Source organism: Chrysemys picta, chromosome 15 (genome assembly GCF_011386835.1).
Source record: "Chrysemys picta bellii isolate R12L10 chromosome 15, ASM1138683v2, whole genome shotgun sequence".
Taxonomy (NCBI): domain Eukaryota; kingdom Metazoa; phylum Chordata; order Testudines; family Emydidae; genus Chrysemys; species Chrysemys picta.
Window position 1 is genome coordinate 13,467,639 of NC_088805.1, and position 27,492 is coordinate 13,495,130.

Genomic DNA, 27,492 nt, shown 5'->3' on the forward strand with positions numbered 1-27,492 from the left:
AGGAGCTGGAGGAGGGCCAGGCTGTTGCTTCCGGGAGCAGCATAGAGCAGCCCCTGACCCTGTTCCCCAGCTGGAGCGCCGGAGTGGGGCAAGCCCCAGACCCCACTCTCCAGCAGGAGCTCGAGGGCCGGATTAAAATGGCCCGTGGGCGGTAGTTTGCCCACCCCTGAAATAGATGGTATTTCTCTTAAAGCCTCGGTTTCTGGAGTGAAGTGATTATGGAAGAATCTCATCTTCCATTAAACAAACAAACAAACATTGCTCCTAGCTCTCATCGTTGCAGAGAACAAGTTAAAAACATGATCTGAGTGTAACTTAAAGGCTCAAAAACCAGATGGCAAATAAAAACCTCCCAAAAAAACTTTTTGTTTTTTAAAATCTCATTTTTTTTTTAAACCCACCTTAGGATTTTGCAGCCTAGCTTGTGATGTTTGAGCACTATTCTGCCTCCCCATCGCTGTCTCTGCAGCGAAGGGCAGACCCCAGTGCTGCGGGCACAGCAGTGGGGACCCCCAATGGCCCTGCAGCTCCTTGGAGGTTGCACAGGGCTCCTGTGGCTTGAGTGCCTGTGTGCTGCTTGGGGCGGGGCTAGGGTGACCAGACAGCAACTGTGAAAAACCAGGACAGGAGGGGGGGGGGGGAAATAGGAGCCTATATAAGAAAAAAAACCAAAAATCAGGACATCTGGTCACCCTAGGCGGGGCCCGCGCTGGGATTTGTTGTTGAGTGCCTAGCACAACGGGGTCCTGGCCTGTAGGCCCTACAATAATACACATAAGAACAATCGCTCCCCCCTGCAGCAGCCCCGGCTCCCTCCCGCAGGGAAGCCCTGGCTTGCAGGCTGCTCCCCTGCCTCCGGGTGCCTCCTCCTGCCCTGCCGCGGCGCTGCGGGCCCTGGTGGCTGGGGAGCCCCATGACGCAGGCAGCAGCCACCCACGAGAGGCCAGGCGCCGGTATTTGCACCGCGGGCTGCTTTCCCGCCAGCCGGGGGGGGTAGTGCGTCACTGCAACGCGCCGAGAGGGGATGACGTCTAACGACAGCGCCGGTCCCGAGGGGAGGGGGAAGCGGCGGCGGATTGAAAATGGTCCGGGGTGCTAGAGCGCGGGACGGGGCAGCGGGGCCAGGTGAGGGGCCTCCCCTGGGCTGGGGGTGGGTACAGGCTCCCGCGCGAGGTGGGGAGACGCCCCCTCCCGCCCGGGTCCGGCTCCCGGGAGAGCGGGCTGGAGATTGGGGGCAGGGCTGGCGGGGTCTCAACCCTAGGGAGGAAGGTGTAAGCAGGGCCCCCAATATCCATCCCCTGGAGGGGGTCTCAGTCCTGGGGGGAGGCTGTAAGCAGGGCCCCCAATATCCAGCCCCCTGGAGGGGTCTCAGCACTAGGGTGGAGGGTGTAAGCAGGGCCCCCAATTCCAGCCCCCTGGCGGGGTCTCAGCCCCACCGCTCCCCAACAGACATAAAACCTTCCAGGATCCTGCTTCTCTTGGTCCCTTCTGGGTTCTTTCCTGAGAGACAGCCGTTGGTGGTAATGTGTTCCCTGTGTCAGCAGCCACCACCTCGGGGGGGCTATAGCATGAGCTATTTGTAGACAATCTCACATCTGGATAGTGTCTTCTTTCTCTTGCTGGACTGGTGCTTCCATAAACACGTCATACAGTCCATGTCCTACAGGTTGTGTCCCCTAGAGATGGTTTTGTTCCCCTGCATTGGCTGCAGTCTAATTAAACTCAGTATCAGAGGGGTAGCCGTGTTAGTCTGAATCTGTAAAAAGGACCCTCTGTTGCTAATTAAACTGAGGCTCTTTTTGCATCCTCCCCCATCCCCCAGTTATGTTTATTTGGACAGGACTGTATTATTTCTATGAAACTGTGCAGTGTTATCAACTATGGGGGAAATACAGTGTAGTCACCTTTGTCAGGGATCTGCCTTGGTTTACTCCAGCTCCCCAGTCACATAGACATAATACACATACATTTTGCCTGTTTTCATGCATAAACATGAACATATCAGAAAGTGAGTTGTAGCAGTGTTATAACATGAGATTTTAATATTCACTTAGATGTTTCTCTCTCTTTTCTTTGCAGTGGTTTCCTGAGACCACGCTTCCTTTGGGGTATTGTAGAAAGACCGTTATGGCTGTCCCTCACTTACAACAGCCTAGCTTCCTATTGGTAAGTGCCAGTACAGATGGTTATTGGCATTAGGAAAGTCTTGTGGTGATAGTGCTTTTGACTAATGAATTGCAAAATAATCACTTGAAAATTTAATCCTCCACATATTAATTCCTGACAGTTTCTCTATAAGCAGAATGCATAGCATAAAATCTGAAAGCATTCTGTGGAAATGCACTGAGAAAGTTCCAGCTCCTCTTCTCAAATACTCTGATGTGTGTTGACCATTCTAAATGTCATGTAGTCTTATTTTCATAGCACTTAAATGGTCACAAATTGAGTACTTGCTCTTTAATTTAAAACTTGTGATGTAGATCCAAGTAGGTAAAAAAAACTATCTGAGATATTTCTTGAGTTAAAAAATACTTATGTTTAGGATAAATCTTATGATGGAAACAATGACATCCCCTTGCTTTTTTACAAGAGCAATATAGAACACTGTAACTAGAGAATTCTCTGCCAAGATCTTTACAAGTGTTGCCTTTTTTACTTTCTCTTGAAGAAGTGATCTGATTTCAGTTTCTGTCTATAACAGGCCAGTTTGAAGGCAGATTGCATGAACAAGCCCTTTGCTCAGAGGTGCCATGATCTGGAGATAGTCATTGAAGATTTTCCTGCCAAGGTACAGAGCAGCTACCTTTTCATGAATGTAGTCTGAGCTATACCTCAGTGGAGTTATAAAAATATTATTTTAAAAATATTTTTCTTTATTCCTGCCTTTGTAAAGAGTTTTAATATTCTTATATGAAGTTTTATGAGTTCAGTAGTTTCTCAAAAGTTACTTAACTTTTCCAGTAGTTACAAAACTCCAAATTTTAATTGATCACTTTCCTAATCATACTTCTTATTCTCTACTGAAATGCCAAATATGAGGACACTAATATTTTAAGTTGTGACACATGACTGATACTAACCAGTTGAGTTGGAACATAGTAGTCTAGGAATAAAGAATGAAGTTTTCTATCACCTTAATCGCTCTAGATTGAAAACTTTTATGGTAACAATATGGTGTGCAGATCTGGTCACCACATCTCAAAAAAGATATACTGGAATTGGAAAAGGTACAGAAAAGGGCAACAAAAATGATTAAGAGTATGGAACAGCTTCCATATGAGGAGAGATTAATGAGACTGGGACTTTTCAGCTTGGAAAAGAGACGACTAATGGGGGATATGATAGAGGTCTATAAAATCATGATTGGTATGAAGAAAGTAAATAAGAAAGTGTTATCTAGGGGTCACCAAATGAAATTAATAGGTAGCAGGTTTAAAACAAACAAAAGGAAGTATTTCTTCACACAATGCACAGTGTGTGGAATTCTTTGCCAGAAGATGTTGTAAAGGCCAAGACTATAACAGGGTTCATTAAAGAACTAGAGAAGTTCATGGAAGATAGGTCCATCAGTGGCTATTAGCCAGGATGGGCAAGGATGCAAAACCATGCTCTGAAGTGTCCCTAGCCTCTGTTTGCCAGAAGCTGGGAATAGGTAACATGGGATTACTTGTTCTGTTCATTCCCTCTGAAGCATCTGACATTGGCCACTGTTGGAAGACAGGATACTGGGCTAGATGGACCTTTGGTCTGCCCATTATGGCCGTTCTTATGTCCAGTCTGTAAAATTATGGGAAGAAAGGATTTAGAAAACAGGCAGAGTCCAACTTCACATCAAGGGGGGATATATGTTTGCGTTTAAATTTCTTTAAATTATTTCCACTGAATGTTCTGCACATAGAAGTGTGTCCTGGAAATAACAAAAATTATGCATATATTGACTGTAGTTGGTGGAAATTTCTTGCATTCAGATGTCTGAAATTAAGGCTCTTCAGACAAAGAATCTACACATGAACAGTAATCTTTCTTTTTTAAAATTTTATTTATCTATTATGACTCCACTCCTTTTTCTGGTTGTTTTCCTGTAGGAACTGCATGCCATCTTCCCATGGCTAGTGGAGAATATTTTTGGTAGTCTGGATGGCATAATCATAGGTTGGAATCTTCGCTGTTTGCACGGAAGAGCGAATCCTACAGAGTATGCTATTGCCCTGGATTTCCTGGATCCCAGGTAAATGTGCTAACTTCGGAGCAGTGAAAAATTCACGGTGAATTAATAAACCAGTATTTGATATGTTTCCTCATATGTAAACATTCAGCTACAAAGGGGCCAAAAAAGAAAAAAGATGCTCACTGTGTTTTTCCTCATCCTTGCTTACAGTGGCCCGATGATGAAGCTGGTTTACAAACTCCAAGCTGAGGAGTACAGATATGAATTCCCAGTCTCCTATCTTCCGGTAAGTAACTGTTAAAAGTTATGTACGAGAAAATTATTTTGGTGTTGCACCTGTTGGAATGTTACTTACTCAGATACTCTGAGTTCAGGATAGGACCTGCCACCGTAGTATTTTAATTACTGTTTCATAGCATAGCAGGCTCTGGAGATGGGATTTCTAGATTATTGATTGTTTCAGAGAGCTGTTAGAGGCAGAGCATTCATTGTCATGATGGATTTTAATAGAAGTTGTGCTGTTAGCTTGTGTTACTATCAGCAAACTTTTGTGCTGTTCAACTGAGAAATTTCACTTCTCTTTTTTATTATTTGTTCACCAAAATAGGCACTAGACTATTTTTGTCTTGATTACCAATAGATGGAGTTTAAAACTTCTCTTCCAAACTTGTTGGAAAGCATCCCCACCTCTAACAACATCTCACATCTCTCAGACACTTCATTCCTGTAAGTTTAGTGAAGATTAACTGTCCTCCTGGTTATGGAACATAGCACTTTATGGTTGTAGGAAAACAGCTGTCCATGGAAGCTTCGTGAAATAACTTTTCCATTGCAACCAGATAGTCACAATCTAGAACAAAGAACCAGACATCTTTTTACAGTCCAATACAAGAATACATCCTCAAAAACTCATTCACATATTCTTAGTAGACTGGTGTAGGTATCTCATTACTCCCTCTCTTTTCAGGGCCCCGTGAAGGCTTCCATGCAAGAGCGAGTCCTACCAGAATGCTCACTATACCACAACAAAGTCCAGTTCCCTCCATCTGGAGGCGTAGGTTCCAACTTGGCCCTCAGTATCCTTTTGACAATTGAAGGGTTTATATTTTTTAATTCCTTTTAATATTTTAAGTGACTAAAACTGAGAAAGCAAGATCCATTTCTGATGTTTGCGTACAGTGATGTGCCTTAGTCCAGTGCTGCTGTGTTCAGATTGCAAACACAGTAGGGGAATGTTTAGACTTAAACTTGTCGTCCATTGAAATCTCGAATGTTTGAAAACTTCTATTCTGGCCTCATCGAAGTTGATGGCAAAACTCCCTTTGACTTCAGTGGGCCCAGGATATCACCCCTTATGTTTCATAAATATTTCTAGATTGTTTGGTAGGGAGAAAAAAACCTAAACTACCAGACAGTGTGTAATAAACACCTTGGGAAGAGAGCAAAAGATCAAATCTGAACTTGCCGTTGAGCTCTAGAAAGTCTTCTAAAACTAGCACTGAGATACTGAAGATTTAAACGGCCAATAATTCATATCATGTTTCCAATAAGCTGTACTTATTGTATCCTTGACTCTGTCTCTCCAGATCCATTTGAATATTACATGTTTTACTTTGCAATAAGCCTTATCACACAGAGGGTAAGTAAATTTAATGCTTTTTTCCCTTTAAAGTAGCATCATTCTGACAAACTATTTCTTCACTGCACTTTGAAAGCTTCCATCTCTTCTCTAAATGCAAGAACCCAGTTAAACTGAAACTTGCACCTGTTGCCTTATAAATACCATTTGATATGATGAAAACATAGGCAGTGATGATACACATGTAGATAATTGTAAACATCTTCCTCTTCTCAGTGCTGCATTCCATTGTTGCTGGCTGAGGATGAATGAGGTATAGAAATTTCAGTTCTGTGCACTCTTACTTTATACCTGCTGAGCATGTTGATCATCATTCGTCCTTTGTTGTACAAACAATAGACATGGCAGTCTTATATTGCACACTAAACTTTCCTTGTTTTTAGCAGTATCTAATGTTGCTGTCAGATGTGAAGTGTGATTCAGTACACTGAATCATTCCCGAAGAGCTCATGAAAATGCAGATCTTTAAGGCTAGAATAAAACACTATGAACATCCAGTTTGATTTCTTGCATAACACAGGCCATAGAATTTCATCCAGTAATTCCTGCATCAGACCCAGAATGAAATTCATCAGGTCCCGAAATCCCTGTTCCCAGTGATTTATTGTGACAGCATGTGTATTGTCTTATTGTAGCTATATGCTGTGTATATATATTCCAGAACTCTCCCACCACCCATCATGTCAGCCCTTCAAACAGCGCTTACTTCAGTCTGGTGGACACATACCTGAAATGGTTTCTTCCCACAGAAGGAAGTGTTCTTCCTCCACCTTCTTCCAATCCTGGGGGGGGCATCCCTTCACCTGCTCCTAGGTAATGACTTGGTAAACTTGCGTTATCAGTGCTAGACTGCATGGGCAATGCTCACAAAAACTGGCTTGCTTCAATGATGAATTCTTGCCACTGATAATGTAAGAAAATGCCACCATTTTTATATTGTGTGTATCCATACATAAAATAAATATGATTGTACCTGTATAGTAGTCTTATAATGGAGGATATAATATGGGGGTCACTGAAAGCTGAGAAACTTTTATCCTGAAAGTTTGCTGGCCTGCAGTAGTAGAGCCAGAGATGAGTTCTAAATATGGTTTGTAGCTGTTGGATTTTTTTCATTCAACACCACTAATTATGGCTCCTGCTATATGCTCTGACTAGTGTGGGACACACTCACCATCCACCCAGGAGTGGCTTGTACCACTTAATGCATATGCGGGCAGTCAGGGAGCAATTGAATTGGTCTTGGCTGTAGCTGAAGGAACCTCTCACATTCTAACAATTTTGCTGCTGACTCCAGACAATTTTGGCAAACAGTAACTTCTGTTTTAACTTTTTGATGTTGCCAGCTTCAGTCTTCTCTACTGCTATAATCTTACATGTTCTAGTTAAGAATGTGTCAGTGTTTCCTTGCAAGCTACCAGTTGTTGCGGGTTTCTTACTTCATCTGGTATACAAAGCCTGGGTGGAATTTTTATTTTACTATCCAGCGTATAACAGGGTTATCAAAGTTTAGGTGACAGACTATGCATAACTTTATATGTTGATTTATTGAGCCACACACTGAGAAGGAAAGAGTTTCAATCTCTTACTAAAAGTTTTTGAGCTTGTTTGTAGTTTTAACTTATGCTCTTCAATTAGCCTTGCAAAATTGACATGAAAATTTACTGGCACATGTACAAAATCTACTTGTCTGCCCTTTACAATGATTAATAATGATAAAACTGATATCTTACTCATCTGGGATGAGTGGGAATGTACAATTTTGTAAGACTAATTTTGAATTTGGTATTTTTATGTCTTGTATTTATCATCAAAATGTTTATTTACTCAAATATATATTATTGTGGCTTTTTTTAACTATCGCATTTTGAGTGACTCCCAAAAGCTCTCCCTCAGGCTTTCTTCAACCTTAAACTAGATTAAATGAAGTCTGCTAAAGATTTAGCTGCCTAATGAAAGTCTAACCTCACAGTAAAATTGAATAGGAGACTGGCTAAATAAAATAGTGTACTGCAGAATGTAGTGTGTGGTTTGCGTAAAATAATAAATGAAAATAGGCACTGGACACTTATGCTGTGGCTAGTAATTGCAACCTCTTGCTTAATTTTTTAAATTCTAATTACGCAGATTTATTTAGCACAAACTCTTATCCAGTTTATGTCCTTGTGGTTACAATTTATGACCTCTGTCCCTGTACAGAGGCCCATTGACTTCAGTATTTATATAAACTTCTCTTTAAAGATCCCCAGCAGTGCCTTTCACTTCTTATGGCATACATCACACTAGTCTGCTGAAACGGCACATTGCCCATCAGCCTTCAGTGAATGCTGATCCTGCTTCCCAAGAGATCTGGAGATCAGAAACAGTGCTTAAAGTGAGTCCGATTAATTTTCTTATATTTTTAAAGTTAGAATGACTGAAAAAGCTAATTTGCGGGTAAATCTCTTTTTTCCTAAGTAAAGATCAGCTTGCTTTTCCATTCCTCTCTAGCTTGCAGTCTGTTAATGGAACTTAGCAGTGCAGCTGTTGTTTTCTATTAACATAATATAAAGAAACATAAGATAAAAAGGCACTGCTAAGTTGTTAAGCAACTGTTGCCACTCTTTGGATTTTAGGGGCCTGAGTCTCATCCAACTTACACCAGATTAAGTCGCTCTTTATTTAGGGAGAGAAATATCAGGATCTAGGAATTTATTCAAAACCTGATATAATGCCCCAATGCCAAACTGAAATATTGATTGTACAGTGTAAGCTACCATAGTGTATGCGCAATGATCTTGTGGCTAAAACACAGGACTGGGAGTTGGGAGTTTGTAGGTTTATTCCTGGCTCTGCCACAAACTTCCTGTGTGACTCTGGGCAAGACACTTAATCTCTGCGCCTCAGTTTGGGGGGGTAATACCTATCTTACAGGTGGCTATGAGAATTAATTCACTAATGTTTTGAGTTATTTGCATTTCTGTGATGACTTCTATCCAAAGTATTAACAACATTATGGGAGAATTGCTTGCTAAATTAGACCTAAGTTTAGACAAGCAAGCAAGCAAGCAAGAATCAATTTTTAAAAATAATTCCTAGAATTCAGAAGATAAGGATCTCATCTCTCCTCAAAAAAAAAAAAAAAGCTGTCAATGTAGCTTTATTTTGTGGTATGGTGATAATGATAATGTCTCTCTTTCAAATAAAGCTGCTCTATATTATGGGTGAGTGTAAGTGATGTGGTTCTTGTTCATTTCCTCCCCCTCACTCCAGTCACCAGACAGGTAGTGGGGGAAAAAAATTAAAATGATTCCTCCCATTGCCACACCCAGGTCTTTGTGTAGACTGTAAGTTCTTCCAATCAGGGACGACGTCTTTCTCTATATGAGGAAATTGCCTAACACATTTTGGGTGCTATCACAATCTAACTAATAAAGCAGCAGTGTCAGGGAGTCATCCACTGAAGTCTGTGCCTGCATCTCCCCCACGTGCTTTGCTCACCACTCTCTCTCGATTAACAAATAATTGAATATTTCACTGGAATTGACGTATCTTGGCCTAAAGAAACCTAATCTTATGTTCGGTTTTGCTTCAAGGCTCTTAGACTCTAAAGGATTGAACCAGGAGTCGGCAACCTTTCAGAAGTGGTGTGCCGAGTCTTCATTTATTCACTCTGATTTAAGGTTTCACGTGCCAGTAATACATTTTAACACTATTAGAAGGTCTCTTTCTATACGTCTGTAATATATAACTAAACTATATATTGTTGTATGTAAAGTAAATAAGGTTTTTAAAATTAAATTAAAATGCAGAGCCCCCTGGACGGTGGCCAGGACCCGGGCAGTGTGAGTGCCACTGAAAATCAGCTCGCGTGTCGCCTTTGGCACGCGTGCCATAGGTTGCCTACTCCGGGATTAAACTGATCATTGGGGCTTTTATTCTTAAAGCAAGTTGGAAGGGAAATGAAAACACACGGAAGAGTCAAAAGGGATAGGTTATTCTGCTAAGGTATTTGAATTCAGGGATGGATAAGTAATACCTATAGGAAATGTGTGATGTGCTCGTTATGTAGTTCACTTGCAGCCTTTTCCCATCTCCCTTGAGAGAGAGAGACAGACACACACATTCTTATTAAACAGACATGCCTGTTAATAAATGAAAGCTACTAAACTTGGATCACTGGTATTCCCAGATGAGTGTTCTGCTGTGTGAGCTAAAGGAGGAACTCTTCTTTCAACTTTTCAGAACTGTGTTTACAATTCCTCAGACTTTATGATCTATATGGTAGCTGTAGCTTGTCCTATTACTTTTCTTGTATTTATACGAGGTGTTTTGACTTGTATTGTATAATAGTCTCCTAAGAACAAATAGAGAGAGAGTGCGTTCAGTGATAATACAAGTAATGGCAGAAACATAATGGGCCTTAAAAATATTGAGAAAAGAAAACATACACCTTCGTGGGGTGCAAAGTGCTCTTGCACCTGTGTAACAACAGTGAAATACAGTAGATGGGTTTGCATGTGTGTAACTGGGAGAAGTTTTGGCCTCATAACTGCAACATGCAGTGTAACTATACAGATGTGTGATTGCAGATATTGTGAAATAATACTTAGGGATAGTATTATACTGTGTGGTTCAGACTTATCTCACTAAATGTAATAATTTAGTAAAGGTGAACTTGGAAAGAACCAAGTCCGTAAAAACGGAAACATCTCTAAGTACATGCTCACACTATTTTACAAGTATAACATAGTCTTTTGTTGAGTGATGTACAACAGACTTCAATTTGGCTAATCAAAGGCAGATTGTGACTGGCTATTCCTGGGTTTCCCCTCTTTTCCTCTAGCTGAGAAAACATTTGTTGTTTTGCAGGTTTTTGTTGAAATGTGGCTTCACCATTACTCACTGGAAATGTATCAGAAAATGCAGTCCCCTCATGTGAAGGTAATAGCCTGTGCTTCATTCGTTGGTGTCTCTTGCTTGTTGGCTTCTTATCTTGGGGTGAACCTTTGTCACTTCCCATCTTATGGAGGACTTTTAAGTGGATGGTTACAAAGGAGTGTTCTTAAAAGCATACATCAGAGCTTCTAAACTGCAGTGATGAAAAGATGTTGTGAACAAGTGCTTGTGTCATCCAAATTTGCCTTTGTTGCAATAGCTAAATATATATAAAGTTGACTTTGTGGAACAGTCATAACAATCAATGCTACTGCTCATAGTAGTTGGAGCAGTAACTACTGGTAAGACTTCAGTATAAAATGCCCTGTTAAAATCCCCCACAAAAATGTCAACATGGCATTACAAGAGACCTAAATTTGGTTTCTGCAGCTGATGGTGTTACTGAGGAGTTAATGAGTCATTTGAAGATCCAGTGGCATGTTTTTCAAGAGCAAAGATTTTAGCCTAAATCCAATTTCAATGGGTTTTCATAAACTGTCTTTATAGTTATAATTGGGTAAAGCGTATTCTATATTTCCTACGCCAGAAACCGGCATTGTTAAATGTGTGCTGCATTTCAATGGTGGCTGAGGTGCTTTCTGTGTATATGTAACTTTGGGATCTCTTATAAGGTCTTAATTAAATAAGATTTTACATTGATTACAAGCCATTTGTTCTAGCTGTTCAAGAATAAAACTGATGTGCTTAAAGGGGAACCTGGTATCAGAAGAGTTGGGAGTGCTGAGATTTGAGGGAATTTGGAAAAATGCCGGGGGACTGATGATTCTCAGGATTCCCAGTGGGGAAGAAATGCAAAAGTTACTAAAGGCTTGTTCATGTGTGAAGGAGTAAGATGAGAGTTACTTGACTGGGAAATTCTGAGCCTTCACTTCATCAGGTTATAAAACAAATATTTTGTTAGGGAAGAATGTTGAAGATCTAAGTGTGGTGAGTTTGTCTGTTTTTATTTAAAAAAAAAAAAAAAAAAGATTTGAGCTCAAATTGCAAACTCTTAATAAAGATGGTAGGTCTCCACTCAGGAACCCCAGCAGCATGGCTATGCACCGATGATGGAAAGGCTTTGCTTTTAAGTACCTTTGTTCTCTGTCTGCATAGTCTTTATGCATGCAGCTTTATGTTTAGGTAAAAAAAATGCATCGCTTTAAACTTCTCTCCTCTGTTCACCCTCTGTTGCTGAGACACTGTCTTCTAATGTTATAGCAGCATCCAGGCAGATGACGACGACGATGATTTCTTAGTGCTCATAAAACAGTGTGACTTATGCTGTGGAAATGTATGGGTAGTGCCTAAAGGAGTTTTGCCACCATAGGCTCCCACCCAGATGCACTGATCAGGCGAAGATTGAGGCTGTGGCTGCCTGATGGCTTTCTACTTCTGTCCCTGATTATTTCCCAAGAATCACTAGTTATGGGCATGTAGACGAATGAAATCCTCCTGCTTTTGGGTGGGTTGCAGGATAGAAAACAAGGGCAGGGAAGTGGCATCCCCATCCAAAAAGGAACCCTCCTCCAGAACTCTGAGATGTAAGACTTTGAAAGGTGTGGAGACAGCACTATCTCTCAAGCAGTGAGTACTTAACTGACCAGAGTTTTATCTCGATTAGTTGAAAAAAACTAGTGAAGCTTATCAGTCATTCAGACTTGAGTGAGAAACTAGAACTTGCAAAATTTACATTTCTCTGGTATTCAGAGGGTTTTTTTTAATTGAGGCTTTTGACTGCCAATCTAAAGAATTCATAAACTTTAAAAAAGTAAAGTGAATAATGACCACGTGTCTTCCCCTGTTTCCGTTTACCTTTCTGCATGTGTGGAGCAGAGGGATGGTCAGTGCCACAGAAGATCTCAGAACCTGGGCCCATTCATGATTTTAAATGTGCTATTTTAAGTCTCTAGCTACAAACTCTCCTGTAAAGAGCGGGGCTGGGATGGCGTTCCACAGAACTTGATGCACCTTCCCTCAGCAGAAAAACATGGGGTGTCTGGGAGGGCCATGCAGGATCCCAGCTCTGTCATTTCCCATTGCCCCGTATGAAGAAACAGGCAGATCCTAAGAATGATTCATGTCATTAAGAATCTCTTTTATGTCAGTAATAAAAGGGTGGGGGTGAGGTATGGCGAGGAGCCAGTAGAGAGTTTGCTTCAAGAATAATTACTTTCCTTTGTGATTACTCTGCTTGAAATTGCTCCCAGATGTGGAGTGAGCCTGAGGTTGACACTGTTATGCTGGGTTTGATGATCCCCCATTAATTCAACTTGATTCAATTTCATATTTCCCCCTTTCTATTGTACTCTCCTTTCCTCTGTCTGTTTTGCAGCTGCTCAGTGTGGGCCAGGTGTGCAGTATCTGTTTTCCTTTTAGCTTCTGCTTTGTCATGATTTGATTTATTTTAAAGGGTCAGTATCTAACAGGGTTCTGTGTAAAGCCTGTTGTGTTTACATTGCCAGGGATCGCAGATCTCAGTAACAATTGCATGTGTGGCACTCTGCAGGTGCCTAGATCTTGCTGCAGCAAATGGGAGGGGAGTTAATTACCATAGCAGAAGATGGGCTCTGCTGTTGGGGAGCTTGCAGTGGCATTGCTACCGCTCTCTTAGCAGTGTCGAAGCAAAGCAGAATAAATCTGAAAAACTGAATTGAAAATAGAGGAGAAAGGAACAGATAAACTTAGAGGAGGTGTGAGACGGAGAGTTAGTTTAGATGCCTGATATTGTTGATTTGGGTCTCTGTTTAGGTGTGGATTTTGTTTTGATTTTTTTTATTTATTCCATACATGTCAATGTGGCTACAGTATCCTCTTCACCACTATATTGATTAGTTTTAGAAAATGTTTCCTGTCCAAGGAGGAGTGTGGTTGAGACTTGGGAAGATCTTGGCACTCGCCTAGAACCTTAATGGCCGTGTTTCTATTTCAGCAAGCCATCTCTATAACAAGCTTGTCTTTTTGTTTGGTTGGGCGTTTTTTTTCTAGTGGTTTTTTCCCCCCCCCCTAATAGTAGAGGCCATTCTCTCTTTGAGACCTATTCACTTTCCACAGATTTGAATTTCCATCAATAGTATTTCGCCTTTAACTAGAAAAACAAAGCATGGAGGCTCCTATCTGGTGATTGTCAATACTGCAATTAATTGGAGAGGTTCACAGCGGTGCAATCAACTCTTTACCTTTTCACCCTCCATGTCCCTGGGGAAAGATATGTCCCTGTATTGGCTCCTCTGATTCTCACTGGCACACAAGCAAGAATCCCAAACCTTGGTCTGCCAGTGCACTGCAGGCTAAGGGATAGCTTTACAATAGCTTTCATAATACTAGTTTGGAAGTAAGTGTTTCCAGAAAAATGATTGCTTGTGCCCCACATCAAAGCATTCCACATGTTAATCCCTATATTCAGCTATTCTGTCCTGCAGGTTAGCTGTTTTCAAGTGGAGAGGTTGGACTTAGTTTCATGAGCCTAAGATTTCCTCAACATGTTTGGCAGAAGCTGTGTGTCTCTATGCACGGCTTGTTAAGTCACTGATACAAGCCTGCTGCTTTTGTGGTAGAGGCAGAGACCGAGCCGACTCAATCCGAGCTTCCCCCCAACCCACTAATGTTAATTGTGAACCCAACAACAATGTCCTGTCAATTGCTTTCCCAATTTGATGAGGGTCAAGGTACCTGTGGAATCAAGCAACTGAATACAGAAGGAGAAGAGGATACTGTGGCTGCAGCTGTTGTGATATGTTGTCATTGACTGTATTTGTGACTTCCATTTTTTCCCCCCACAACCCTTTCTCTGGATCATTCACACTGTTTCTTGTTTTTTTTTTTTTTTTCTCTTGCTCTTTTCTCTCCCTCTTTCCTTCCTTTTTGTTTCTGTTGTCTCTCAGCTGGAGGTTCTCCACTACCGACTCAGTATCTCCAGTACACACCACAGTAGTCCTGCCCAATCCGGCTACCAGGCCCTCCACGCATACCAAGTATTGCCATCTTTTCATTTTGTTTCTTTTTCAAAAATCTTGTTTCATCATGTTATCTGCAAAGTGTATTAATTGGCACTAGCAGAAAAGGCAGCTGTACAGCAGGTTTGCAAGATGATTCAGAGATTAGTTCCACTGAAACAATATTTGGTAAAGATCGGTGCAGCAGATACTGAGAGATGCTGATGAACACCTTGGAAAAGGATGTTAGATGTATAGCACATATTAGAAGGACCAATTGGGATCCCCGTTTTAAAAGATGCATCTCTTTTAATGGATTTAAACAGAAACATTTGACACTGTGCTAATATCTCCTTGGCCCAACAACTTGCTTTGCTAATGGCAGAATTTTGTCTGTCATGTACTGCTCCTTTAAATGAATCTTGCAGGGAAGAGGAGATCAGAGATTGCATGGCTGTACCCCTAATGAGAGAGGTAGGTAACGTAAACAAACATTCTACACTTCCAGTGAAACACAGCTGGACAGTGTTAAATTAATATTGGCAGCCTGAGCTTGATTGGCTAACTTCACAAAGGGATATGTGGGTTGCACGTTTGCGGATTATTCAGGACGTGCCTGCAAAGCCATTCCTGTTGGAACAGATTCCTGGGTTCATCCTCCCTATTTCAGCCCTTTACTCACTGGTTCCTCATTTGGTGGGGCACACAGTCCATAAAGGCAAGTTAACGTTGGTATGAATTCTCCCTGCCTTAACCACTTAGTCCTCTGCTTTTGCCTAGGCAGCATGAACACTTTTACTATTAATCAACATACTGCTTAAGAAGGAAAATAAGAATCGACTACCCAGTGCATTGTTTTATAGCCTTAAATCATCATGCCAGTCCATAGTGTTGTTCTTAAACTTATGTGAAATATGTATTTTCTCCACCTTCCTGGGTGAGGGGAGGAATGATTGGGCGAACATTCCTGCAAATTAGGGCTGGAGGTCAAGAGCTTTTGGAAAGAGTGGGGAGAATAGAAGTTGCCTTTTAGCTTTAAAGAACAATGCTTGTGGTGATGCTGGTGATCCAGGTTATGAGGAAATTAGCCTGTCAAATAGCTTTTAAGTGACAGAGGATTTGTTAGTGTGAAAATGAACACTGGAGTTAAATGCAACCATACAAACAGTTGAAGACTCATATAAAACAAGAGAGAATGCTTTCTTGGAGGTAGTCAATGGCCAAGATTTTCAAAAGTGACTAGTGATTTTGGGTGCCCAGTTTGAGGTTCCTTAAAGGGGCCTGAATTTTCAGAAGGTGGGTGCTCAGCAATTTGTGAAAATCAGACCCGATAAGGGTCTCAAGATGGGCACTCAAAATCACTAGCCACTTTTGAAAATCTTGGCCTAAGTTCATAGCACCAGAAAGACCCTACCTAAGATGTCTTTGTTAGGTATTTTCTCCTTCAGACTAACTGACTCGCAGCCACCTATCAACTGGTGTGACCCCTTTTGTAGCCTCACTTCCACTGGTGATGGACACTGGCAGGAATACAAATGGAGTTTTCATTAATCCTAAATAATAGGGCCTCCCCCGCCCCCCTTAGAGAAGGCATAGATCCATCCAACTGCACTGCTGCAGTCAGAGGCCCTTCATCGCCTGCCATCAGTCAGGAGTTGAGCCTTTTCCCAGAGGGAAACTAGCTATGTAAAAGTATTAAGAAAATTTTCAGAACTGTTTAAGCATATGAAAACTGTTAGCTGCTTCCCCACATCCATTGCAAGCAGGAAGGGCTTTAAAGTGTCATCATAGCACCAAGAATTGTTCTGAATTGCTCACACACAATTAAACACATTTAAAAGATAAGAAGTAGTATCCTAAAAAACCAAAACAACCTGTCCCAAGTAGCCAAGCTATGCAGCTCCGAAGTTTCACCTGAATGCAGCTTCATTATAGCATCCGAAAATCTCCGTTCACAGCTGCTGCTAACACATGCAGCCCAGTGCGACCCTCCATCACTCTTGTTTTTGTTGCTGTGGTACTTGTGTTTGGCTATCCTTGATCTCCCCATCTCCCACACTTCCAGTAAAAAGATTGAATGACACCCCCACCCCCCAAAAAACTTATACTGATGTTAAGTGCAACAGGATCATTCAGGGCATGAGCAACAGAAGCAAATATTACTCTTGTCATAACTTTTTTAGAATTTTTCTTTTTTAGGAGGCAGAAGAACACCCACATAAGAAGGAAGGCTTAGTAGAGTGTGAGCTGAGAGCATAATAATGGTTCTGTTGTGTTACTGACAGCAGACACTTAATAATTAATAATAATAAATAAAAGAATGGATATTCTTATTTTTTCCTGAGAGGGGGTAAGTTAAAGTAAAACTTAGTGATGTTCTGTTAGTGAGCTATTGAAGGCAGAGCTGTGATGCAACTTGTTCTCTTGGGGAGATAATTTGTTCAAATCGGGTGACACAGAACTAAACAGGTAGGGACACTCCTGTTCTGTTTAAATGTCTGATGTGAAAATATCTTTGTGCTGAGCTCCCTCATAGAGGATTAACAAGCAAAACTTATCTTTCTGCCTATTGCTTTAAATCCAGGAATCATTTAAACCCACAGAAGAGCATGTGTTAGTGATAAGACTGCTCGTGAAGCATCTGCACGCTTTTGCCAACAGCCTGAAACCAGAGCCACTCTCGCCCTCAGCCCATTCCCATACAGCCAGCCCACTGGAGGAATTCAAGAGGTAGGTATACTGTCAAACTGCCTTTCGAGCATGCAAAGCACTAATTAATACATACTTTGTCAGTTTTGCTTTTGTTGAGAGCTTGAAATTGCATTATTAGGAGGATGAGAGAGCCCACTTTTACACTCCTCATGCACTTTGGGCTGGAGTCCAGATCAGAATAGGAAAGAAGGAAGTAGTTGCTCCCAATCCACAATGTATCCACAATGGAAAATGCTTCAGCTTTTTTAGAAAAGGGGGAGGGGATCAAACTGCTTTAGAGGTGCTAGTGTTTGTTCTGAGAACAGAGGAAAGTTGAAGCCAGTTTAGAAGAGCAGTCAGACTGGTGCAGAAATAATTTCTGTACATATCTCTGCAAAGGACACGTGCAGATCAGTATTGGGTGGAGGAAAAGTTGTGTTACTGAAACTGCACCAGCGAGAAACCAGAGAACACTGGGCAGCCTTCTTAGAGGCACTTGGGTTGCATTTGGCCCTGGAATAGCAGGTTGTGTGCATCACTATTAGAACTTTTCAGACATATTCAAATCATCGGCTCCTTCTTCAGCTGAGAAAGAACCTATCAAAACTCGTTACTTCTGTATTAAATGTTTGAGATATTACTTTATCATCTATTATTTGTTTATACATGTGTCTTTGTGTCTGAATCTCATTGCAGAGTTGTGATTCCTCGGTTTGTCCAGCAGAAGCTCTATATCTTCCTGCAGCATTGCTTTGGCCACTGGCCTCTGGATGCCTCTTTCAGAGCTGTATGTACCAGCTTTTATTTCTGCTGAGTCCGTACAAAATCAGAGTTAGTTAATAAAACACTGGGCCAGCTCCAGTGATAAAACTACTGTTTTTGTAGAACTGTTCCCTGTTCATGATTTGTTTCCTCAGGAAGAGGGGAAAAAAACATTTATTAGGACTAGAGTTAGAAAGGTATGGGAAGGGGAATTCTTAGATACTGGTGAAACTATGTGGTGGTGGTTCATTTCTCTTTCCCTTTATGGCTGAGAACAAGCTATTCTTGTAGAGAACCTGTATGTTTATGGATAAATTTGTCCTATCTAATCTTGTTGTAACTAACCAGACCAGGAGAAGAAATATAGCTTTAATTTTTTATATCAAGATGTTTTAAATATACATTCCTCCTCCTTGGGGGAAGTGACATGGCTGGGTCAGTTATGTTGCCATGTTTGGCAGATAGGACAGAATAGACCACTGGGAAGCCTCTTGGGGTGAAATCTTAATTCAACTGAAGTCAAAGTTGTCATGGACTTCAGTGGGGCCAAGATTTCACCCCCTGTTGCCTAGTAGTTTCTTGTGTGAGTGCCCACTGCTGTGTTGGAGAAGGAGGACTGAAAAAGCATTAATACAAAACGCTATTCAGCCCATCCTCCATGTGTCTCACTAGACTATATGGTGCTTCAGTGAATGATATTAAATGTCAGAATAATAGCACAGTCCTCAACCGTGATGACTACATTAACGTGGCCAACCAACAACTCTCCGACACCACCTGTTATAAAGAACTCAGAGAAGATCCCTCACCACAATTTACCCAGGAATTTAAGGATATCATCAAATCCTTCCCCAAACAACTCCAAGAGAAACTCTACGAACTCATCCCCCAAGAACCCTCCCCGGGGACCTTCTACGTGCTTCCCAAGGTACACAAACAAGGGAACCCAGGCAGACCCACCATATCTGGCCATGGCACTCTCACGGAAGGATATTAGGGCTTATAGAAACCATCCTCAAACCACTCACCAAGCAAAGGGCCAGCTTCCTCCAAGACACAACCAACCTCTTCCACAAACTCTGCAACATTAACAACCTCCCTCAGAACACCATCCTTGCCAACAGGGATGTCACTTCACTGTACATCAACATTCCTCACAATGACAGCATAGCTGCCTGCTTCAAATATTTACAAAACAACGGACATCCTGCAGATATCCAACCTAAACATATTGCTGAACTCATCGATTTCATCCTCGCCCATAACAATTTTACACTTCCAGAACAGCCAGGGGTACTAGGATGGCTCCCCAATATGCCAGCCTCTTCATGGGCCACCTTGAGAATTTCTGGACAAATGCACCATGAAACCAATAATGTATCTGAGATACATTGATGATATTTTCATCCTCTGGACAGACACACTCTCTCATAGATTTCCACCACAACTTCCCACGGATCACCATACCTACCTTCATAGAGGCAGTAACCATCCCAAACACACCAAGAAATCTGTTATCTACAGCTAGGCACTCAGATACCACAAAATATACTCTGAGGAGAAAGTCCAGGATATACACCTTAACACGCTCAAAACTGCCTTACTAAATAACCACACTTCACCAGAGAAGTAGATCCCATCATGGAACAGGCCACCCAAATACCTCGAGAGAACTTGTTTCAATACAGAAATAAACCCCCCTCCAACCACACACCCCTAGTTGTTTCATACCACCCCACACTGGAACCCATACAGAGTATCATCAGACAACTAAAACCCACGCTTGATGAGGACCCCATTCTGAAAGAAATCTTTCCTGAACCCCCTCTTCTGGCCTTCAAACAACCCTCCCAACCTCTCCAAGCTCAGCATCAGAAGCAAGCTTCCAACAGACCAGGACACACCAACTCAAAGCAGCACCAGACTCTGCCACTGGTCGGTATAGTGGGGGACTTACATTGGCGGGAGCAATGATTGTAAATTTGCAGACGCTTACAGAGTGAGGTCGACGTAAGTTGCCTTATGTTGACCTAACTCTGTAGTGTGGACCTGGCCTAAGTCCGTGTCCTAGATCTGAAGAAGAGCACTGTGTAAGCTTGAAAGCTTGTCTCTCTCACCAACAGAGTTTGGTCAATAAAAGATATTATCTCACCCGCCTTGTCTCTAATATCCTGGGTCCAACACTGCATATACCAATACTAGTACATCAGCTTGATTGGTGGATGCATCTTCCTTTCTATGGCAGCCACTTGAGCACTCTTTCATTTGACAGTTATTGTAGAGGGTGAGCTGCTTGTTCAATACAACCAGGCATTTCCTAAAATGTTTTGTTAATGGATTTTTTACTAAGCATTTAGTTCTCTTCAGCTCTGATGCAAGGGCACATGATCACTAAAGACTGACTCTTCAGGGCTGAGACTTTTGCAAGATATTTTCATTCCTTAAGCCTTTTGTTGGTATTAAGAAAGTGGGTGTCATTGCCCAAGGGACTTAGCAAAACAAACAAGCAAAAGCTTCCTTCTTCAATTGACTTGCTTTTTATGTTGTTGTGGTTTTGCTTCAGGTCCTGGAGATGTGGTTAAGCTACGTGCAGCCCTGGAGATATGCGCCTGAGAAACCACTTCAGAGTGCAGAGCCTCAGCCTCGCAGTGTATCAGAGAAATGGTAAACAGAGGATTATTCCTGAGCAGAATCTGCAGCTCACTCTAATCCTGACTTCAGCAGATGGCATCTGTTAACTGTTCGAGATTTTCATATGCAAAATTCTAAGACAGAGTTTTAAATGTTGTTCCTTGTAAGCATCTAGTTCATGGATACTGAACTGTGGAATTGTGACCAAGCACCCTCTTTCTTTATCGCGAGGTGGGGTCACAGAATGGAAAAGGTTGAGATCTGCTTTCCTAGTTTACCCCATTCAGTTCCTCCTGACATGTTACTCTAAGTAGCTTGCTTCATACAGCAGGTGCCAGACTGGCCTTCCTGCTGAGGAAGAACAAAGATGGCATATCCGTCACCCTGACATGGGTAAAAGTATTTATTTGGCTTAAAGCTATATTGATAAACATAAGCTCTGTTCATTGTTTCCTCTGTGTGGACTCCTTGGTGTCTTTCCCTTTACTTCACCATCTTTCCCATGTTCAACAAAGTCCTCCCGGGTGGCTCCAACATTACAAACTACACTGCTCATTGCATTGTGCTGTGTCCAAAATCCTGGGTCATAAGAACAGCCATGCTGGGTCAGACCAAAGGTCCATCTAGCCCAGTATCATGTCTTCTGACAGTGGCTAATCCCAGGTGCTTCAGAGGGAATGAACAGAACAGGCGGTCATCGAGTGATCCATCCCCTGTCGTCCACTCCCAGCCTCTGGCAATCAGTGGCTAGGGACATCCAGAGCATGGTTTTGCATCCCTGACCATCTTGGCTTATAGACTATCCTCCATGAATTTATGTAGTTCTTCTTTTTTTAACCCTGTTATAGTTTTGGCCTTTACAACATCCCCTGTCAACGAGTTCCACAAGTTGACTGGGTGTCGACTTTACCAACTGTTCTGAGGCACCTCCTCCTTCCCTAAGACCTATAGTGGCACAATCCATTCAGCGGTGAGGGTGGGTTTCATGGAGAGGCAGCACCAGTTTCTCTGGTTCCTGGATAATTGTGCAGGAGACAGTGATAGAAACCACACTTCAGGCTTCAGCTTGCTTCTGAAGTCCTCCCATTGCATGTTTATGCAACTAGATATCTGCCAGCACAAAGTCAGAGATTGTTACTGGTACCTAAAAACACTTGAGTAAGGAGGGACATTTTTTTTGTCTGTGTGTGAAATGGAAAGGATGAGATCATTCCAGTTGATGGTCTAAAATATATTCTATGGGATTATTTATTTGACAGACTGAATATACTTACTCCTTATTTTAATGGCTGTATTCACAAACCCATTGTTATTTTGACAGGGCTCCCTTCATTCAAGAGAACCTACTGATGTACACCAAGCTATTTGTAGGCTTTCTGAACCGAGCTCTCCGCACCGATTTGGTCAGCGCTAAAAATGCCCTGATGGTATTCCGAGTAGCCAAGGTCTTTGCTCAGCCCAACCTAGCTGAAATGATCCAGAAAGGTAACTGAATACCATGTTGCCTCCTTGCAGTGTTCTGCCCTGGTCTGTCCCATGGCAACTCTTTTGCCTCAGAAGCATGGAGAAATGCAAATTGGAGGATTCGATGTCTGCCTCATGTGACATTGAAGTTCAGAGACCTGATGTCTTTGCTTCTATTTACAGTATTGGTTTCATACATATATACAAGTTTTTCTTCTTTTTTTTTTTCTAATTTCCATTCATCAGTCTCACTGATTCCTATTTGTTCTAACTAACAAAAAAAACCACAATGCTGAGTATTTTTAGTAAACAGAAACTCCTTGTGTTTTACAACCTCTTTATTGTTTGTGAAGTTTAGTTATTAATTAACTCAGAAGTAAAACTTTGTAATGCCCTACAGAAATTTATATTTACTCAGACTTCAGCAAGATGGCAAGTCAGCAAGAACTTGCACTCCAAGTTCTAGATATCAGTTCAAAATGTCCTGAAAGCTGCATGTTGAGCGTACTGGGGTACAGTGGGGGTGGGGGGAACAAGAGGGTTTAGGCAAGCAACAAAAATTTCAGATGCTGGAACATGCTCAGCTGGGCAGGCATAGGGACCATAATATCCTTTCCAACAACCAATCATGGCCTAGAAGTACTATGTCTATATAGACTTAGATGCACCATTGTAATAGTGAAAGCTCTTTCTGCTGTATGAGTGAAGATTCAGTGGAAAACTTGAACTAATAACTAGGGCCCCGCCCTCCTTCTCCTCCCCCCAAATAACCTTGTTACAATGAGTGGTTAAAAAATTGTATTGCTAGATCCCCAAATCAGAGGAAGGTGTAACCTGGTTTTCTCCACCCCACATCATCTTATCCCAAATTCTAGGAGAGCAGTTATTCCTGGAGCCAGAACTTGTTATCCCACACCGTCAACACCGAATTTTCATGACCCCCACTCTTGGTGGGAGCTTCTTGTCATCATGGCCTCCAGCAATCACAGATGCCTCATTTAAGGTGAAGAGTCATGTTTACTGCCTGGAAGGACAGGAGTTCCAGTACAAGCAGATGTTTGGTCCAGAAGTCAGGAATTTGGTAAGCAATGACCTTGCTTACTTGCTGTGTGTAAGCCCCTGAATATCTGCTCCATCACGTAAGAGGGGGGAGAAATTTTAGCTCTTTAAAAGTAGGAGATGAATCAGGAGTTGGTGGTGGTTGTAGAATCTGTTTGGAAGGTCCGTAACAAGTGTGAAAATAGAAATGTAGAGACTGCTTTCCAGTCTTGAAGGGTGGGGTGGACTGGGCTTGCAGCTTTGGAGCAATCTGCTATGGGCATGTACTTGTTTCATCTCTCAACAATGTGTGTATTTCTGATTCATAGTGTTAATAATCAATACCCAGCAGCAAGCCAGTTAAAAATGGTGTAGCAGAGGGAGAGGGTCTCTCCCTAAGCAGCAGGCTAGTGAACTGAAGGAAGATGCATCTCAAAGGAAACAGAGGGGCACTCGCATTCCTCTGAATACCCCAGCTGCAGTGATTTCCTTTATTCTATTGGAGTTAGAGCATATGACTACTACCAGCACAAGTCCATGTCAGCCAAGGGAGTGAATGTGCTGATTCTGTTCTGACTGTCAGGTCACCAGGCAGACTTGTATTCACACGCTGGTGCTTACTACTGACTTGTATCCTTTCTTCTATTGCTTTATTTAGTCATCCGCCTGTCTTTTATTTTTCAGGTATTAAGATTGGCCCAGTTAATAGGCCAGGCCCAGCAAACAGCAAAATCCATATCAGACCACTCTGCAGAGACCATGGCTAGTCAGTCCTTCCTATCCTGGTTTAGGTTCAGCCCTTCTGACATGAATGGTTCCTATACAGGAAATGACCTAGATGAAATTGGGCAAGACAGCATCAAGAAAACAGATGAATATTTGGAGAAGGCACAGGAGTACCTATGCCAGATCTTTCGGGTATGTAACTTCCTTCCAAGTGCTGTCACTGGGAAGTAGCATGAATGGGAGTCAGGATTCCTGCAGTCTACCTCCAGCTTTCTCACTTACTTGCAGTGTGATCATTGGCAAGTCATGTAGGCCAACGTTTTCAAAAGTGGACACTCATTTTGGATACCTCAATTTTTGGTGCCCATCTTGAGACACTTTAGGATTCATTTTTTTTCCAGGGGTGCTGAGTGCCTGTAAACCTCTTGACTGTTACTAAAGTTGTGGGTGCTGTGCACTTGAAAATATCAATCCCAAGCTAAGTTCCCTCTAAGCCGCGTGGCCATGCAGCTGGGTATTAAGCCCCGTGCAGGGGCTCAGGACTTGCCTGGCCCAGGCCCACCGCAGCTGCCGGGGAAAGGAGACCCTCCATCGGCCCAGTGTAGCCCCACCGGAGCTGCTGTGGCTGCGGAGAGGTGCTTCTCCACCGGCCCTGAGCTGCTGCGACCCAACCCTCTGTCCCAGCCCTGAGCCCCGTCCCAGACCCCAAACCCTCCAGCCCCAGAGCCCTCACTCCCCCCGCACCCAACCCTCAGCCTGGAGCCCCCTCCCACACTCTGAACCCTTCGGCCCCACCTCCACCACATGAATTTTGTTATGTGCACCAATATGAAGGTGATGCGTCACACATCACCTCCATATTGGTGCACATAACAAAATTCATTCCGCACATGGAGATAAAAAATTAGAGTGAACACTGATCCCAAGCCATGTTAAACTAGGCACCCACAATAAGTAGCCACTTAGAAAAATCCCATATTTTTCCTACTTACCAAAGGGCATTTTATGACTTACTGTTTTTAAAGCACTTTGAGATTTTCTAATGAAAGATGCTGTAGAAATGCAAAAATGATAAAGCTAATAGAAGATGGCTGCTTCTCTCATTAAGCTGAAAGGAAGCAAAGAGATTTTACACAAGTTCGCTTGCACATGGCTGGGAGAAGATAGAACTAAGCAACAGCTATGGGAAGACTAGGATGTACTGAGTGAATAATACTTCTGTCTGCAAGGGCTTTGCCACCTGATGAAAACAATTAAGAATTTAGTCGCTTTTTTTTATTATTGTAGACTGGTAAGTGGGGTTTTTTTCAGTACCTGTTCTGTTGTCGGTCATTGGCTATGTGGTTCTCAAGGGCTGCACAGGAGCTGGTGAATGGGGAAATAGGTGGAACAGAAAAAGGTTGTAAAACCGAATAATTATGAAGAAATTGTTCTTTTTGACTAGTTGAATGAAGCCCAGCTGACCCAGATGATTATGAATTGTGGAGCAGCTCAGGATGAGAATGGAAAGAAGCAACTTCCAGACTGCATTGAGAGTGAGGATGGACTAATTCTTACGCCTCTTGGCAGGTATCAGGTAAGAGGGAAAAGCTTTCAGCCCAATACTTCTAGAGCTTCTGTTTAAGAAAGCAGAGTGTATGCCTCTACATCAAAATAAATAGCTTGTCAGGGATGGGAGGAGAGATACCAGTTTATATGCAATTCAAATTTGATCTATAAAGTACGTGATTTCCTTTCCTGTTCCTAGATCATAAATGGCTTACGACGGTTTGAGATAGAGTACCAAGGAGATACTGATCTTCAGCCCATTAGAAGTTATGAAAATGCCACTCTAGTGCGACTGTTGTTCCAGTTATCCTCAGCAATTAATCAAAGGGTAAATGTAATGAGAAGTCTTCTTTCTCTTTTTCAGTTGCATATTCCTATTCTCCCTCTGACCTGTGTCAATGTACAACTTACACACTTGCTTTGTACTCTCACCATTAATGTGACTTCTGCATGAGTTTGCAAATATTCCATAGGGCTCTTCTTCCAGCCTGGAATCACCTTTTTTCCCCTATTGCTCAAGAGTTGTAAATGTCACAACATTCTCTCCAAATCAGAAACAGTACACTGAAATGTATTGTTCATTGTAGATGAGGTAGAAGGAATATCCTTCACAGGATTATATTAGCACATACAAGCATAATGAAAGAACACTCTGTTTCCCAAGGTGTCAAAATAAGCAGGAAAAGGGTTAATCCAACCAAACCCTTTTATTTCTTCCTCCTCCTGCCTCTCACTCCTTTAAGATCTGGCTTGCAACTTGATAGTCCTCTCTCCACTGTATCCTGACATAATATGTACACACCACTGTTGTTCCAGATTTCCTTCTGTTGGTTTAGTGCTTTGTACCGCTAATAGTAAATTAGCAGAATTACTACAGTACAAATGTAAATTAGTGTTGGAACAATTCTAACTTTTGAAAGACATATGAGTTTTGAGTTATAATTGCTATAATCCTCTGTCTTGTCCTCTTAATACAAACCAAAACATAAAAGCAACAATTTTTCAGTGTTAACCTAAAATCCACATTTTAATTTTTGTTTACATTTTTCTTGTTCGGTTACTGACTTTGTTTTTCTTACCTTAGTTTGCTGATCAAATGGAGATTCTCTGCTCCAGGGAAGACTTTATTGGCAGGCTGTGTCGCTATCATCTTACCAACCCATTCCTTGCAGAGAAGGGCAGGCACAGCCCAGCACTGAAACAAAGGTCAGGACGTTCTCGGCGACCAAGGATCAGTCTGAGATTTCTAGCTAGCTACAGGACTCTTCTTTCTTTGTTCATGATATACTTCATTGCATCTTGGTTCTGCATTGGACCACTGGCCTGCACATTCATTATTCTCCTTGGGTATCTTCTTTATGCAATAGTAATGACTTTCTTCACTGAAAGGTGGAAACCTCATCAACACTAATTTTTCCCTTCAGTGTACACTGTAAAACAAACTTTTTAAGGATAAAAGTACAGTGCTTCGTGATTAAAAGGCTTCGGCAAAGGATCACTTCAAAACTTTTAAGTGTGTTTTTTTGTATTAAAGTTGAGCCAGAGGGATGGGTTTGTGGTTGTAGAAGCCACTGTAATCTATGTAAATTCTGTTTTGATAAACTGTCTTTTCTCCACAGTTTACTGAATGTGCGGGATGAGAGACACTGTTTGTGGTTTGGGGAATAACCGCCAATGATTATGGAGCTGAAATGAATAGCCTGAAGTAGCTATGGGAAACTACACATAGAAACAGCTCTAGATTTGGCAATCTATCCATAGTGCGGCTTTTTACTTTTACCACTTCATGTGGGAATTGGCCATTTGAACTGCTTTCTGCAGGTTTTATATCATGTTGTTGGGGAGGGGGTTTTCAGTGTGACAAAGGCAATAGTAGCCACAAATCATGAGTTCTGTACACAAAGCTGAATCCCAAAAAATCAGTAGGACAAAAATGACATGATTAGCATAAACAAGTTTTTGGCTTAAATTAC

The 27,492-nt window shown here is 42.0% G+C and overlaps 1 protein-coding gene across 5 annotated transcripts; it reads left to right on the top strand.

Moving 5' to 3' along the window:
- The first annotated feature begins 990 nt into the window (after positions 1–990).
- Positions 991–27,025, top strand: SMPD4 (sphingomyelin phosphodiesterase 4). 5 transcript variants are annotated; one of them, XM_005288586.4, is made up of 20 exons: positions 991–1,125; positions 2,080–2,166; positions 2,702–2,788; positions 4,086–4,228; positions 4,379–4,454; positions 5,136–5,244; positions 5,755–5,807; positions 6,469–6,620; positions 8,049–8,181; positions 10,659–10,730; positions 14,609–14,698; positions 17,244–17,389; positions 18,047–18,137; positions 20,676–20,776; positions 22,065–22,228; positions 23,083–23,288; positions 23,930–24,163; positions 25,416–25,547; positions 25,719–25,847; positions 26,604–27,025. In XM_005288586.4, exons 2-20 carry the CDS (start codon positions 2,128–2,130, stop codon positions 26,928–26,930), a joined length of 2,484 nt encoding a protein of 827 aa, XP_005288643.1. In that variant the 5' UTR covers positions 991–1,125; positions 2,080–2,127; the 3' UTR covers positions 26,931–27,025. The 5 variants fall into 5 exon arrangements, with proteins under 5 accessions (XP_005288643.1, XP_005288644.1, XP_042697529.1 ...); XM_005288587.4 differs by lacking the exon at positions 14,609–14,698; XM_042841595.2 differs by lacking the exons at positions 18,047–18,137; positions 20,676–20,776.
- Positions 27,026–27,492: the final 467 nt, after the last annotated feature.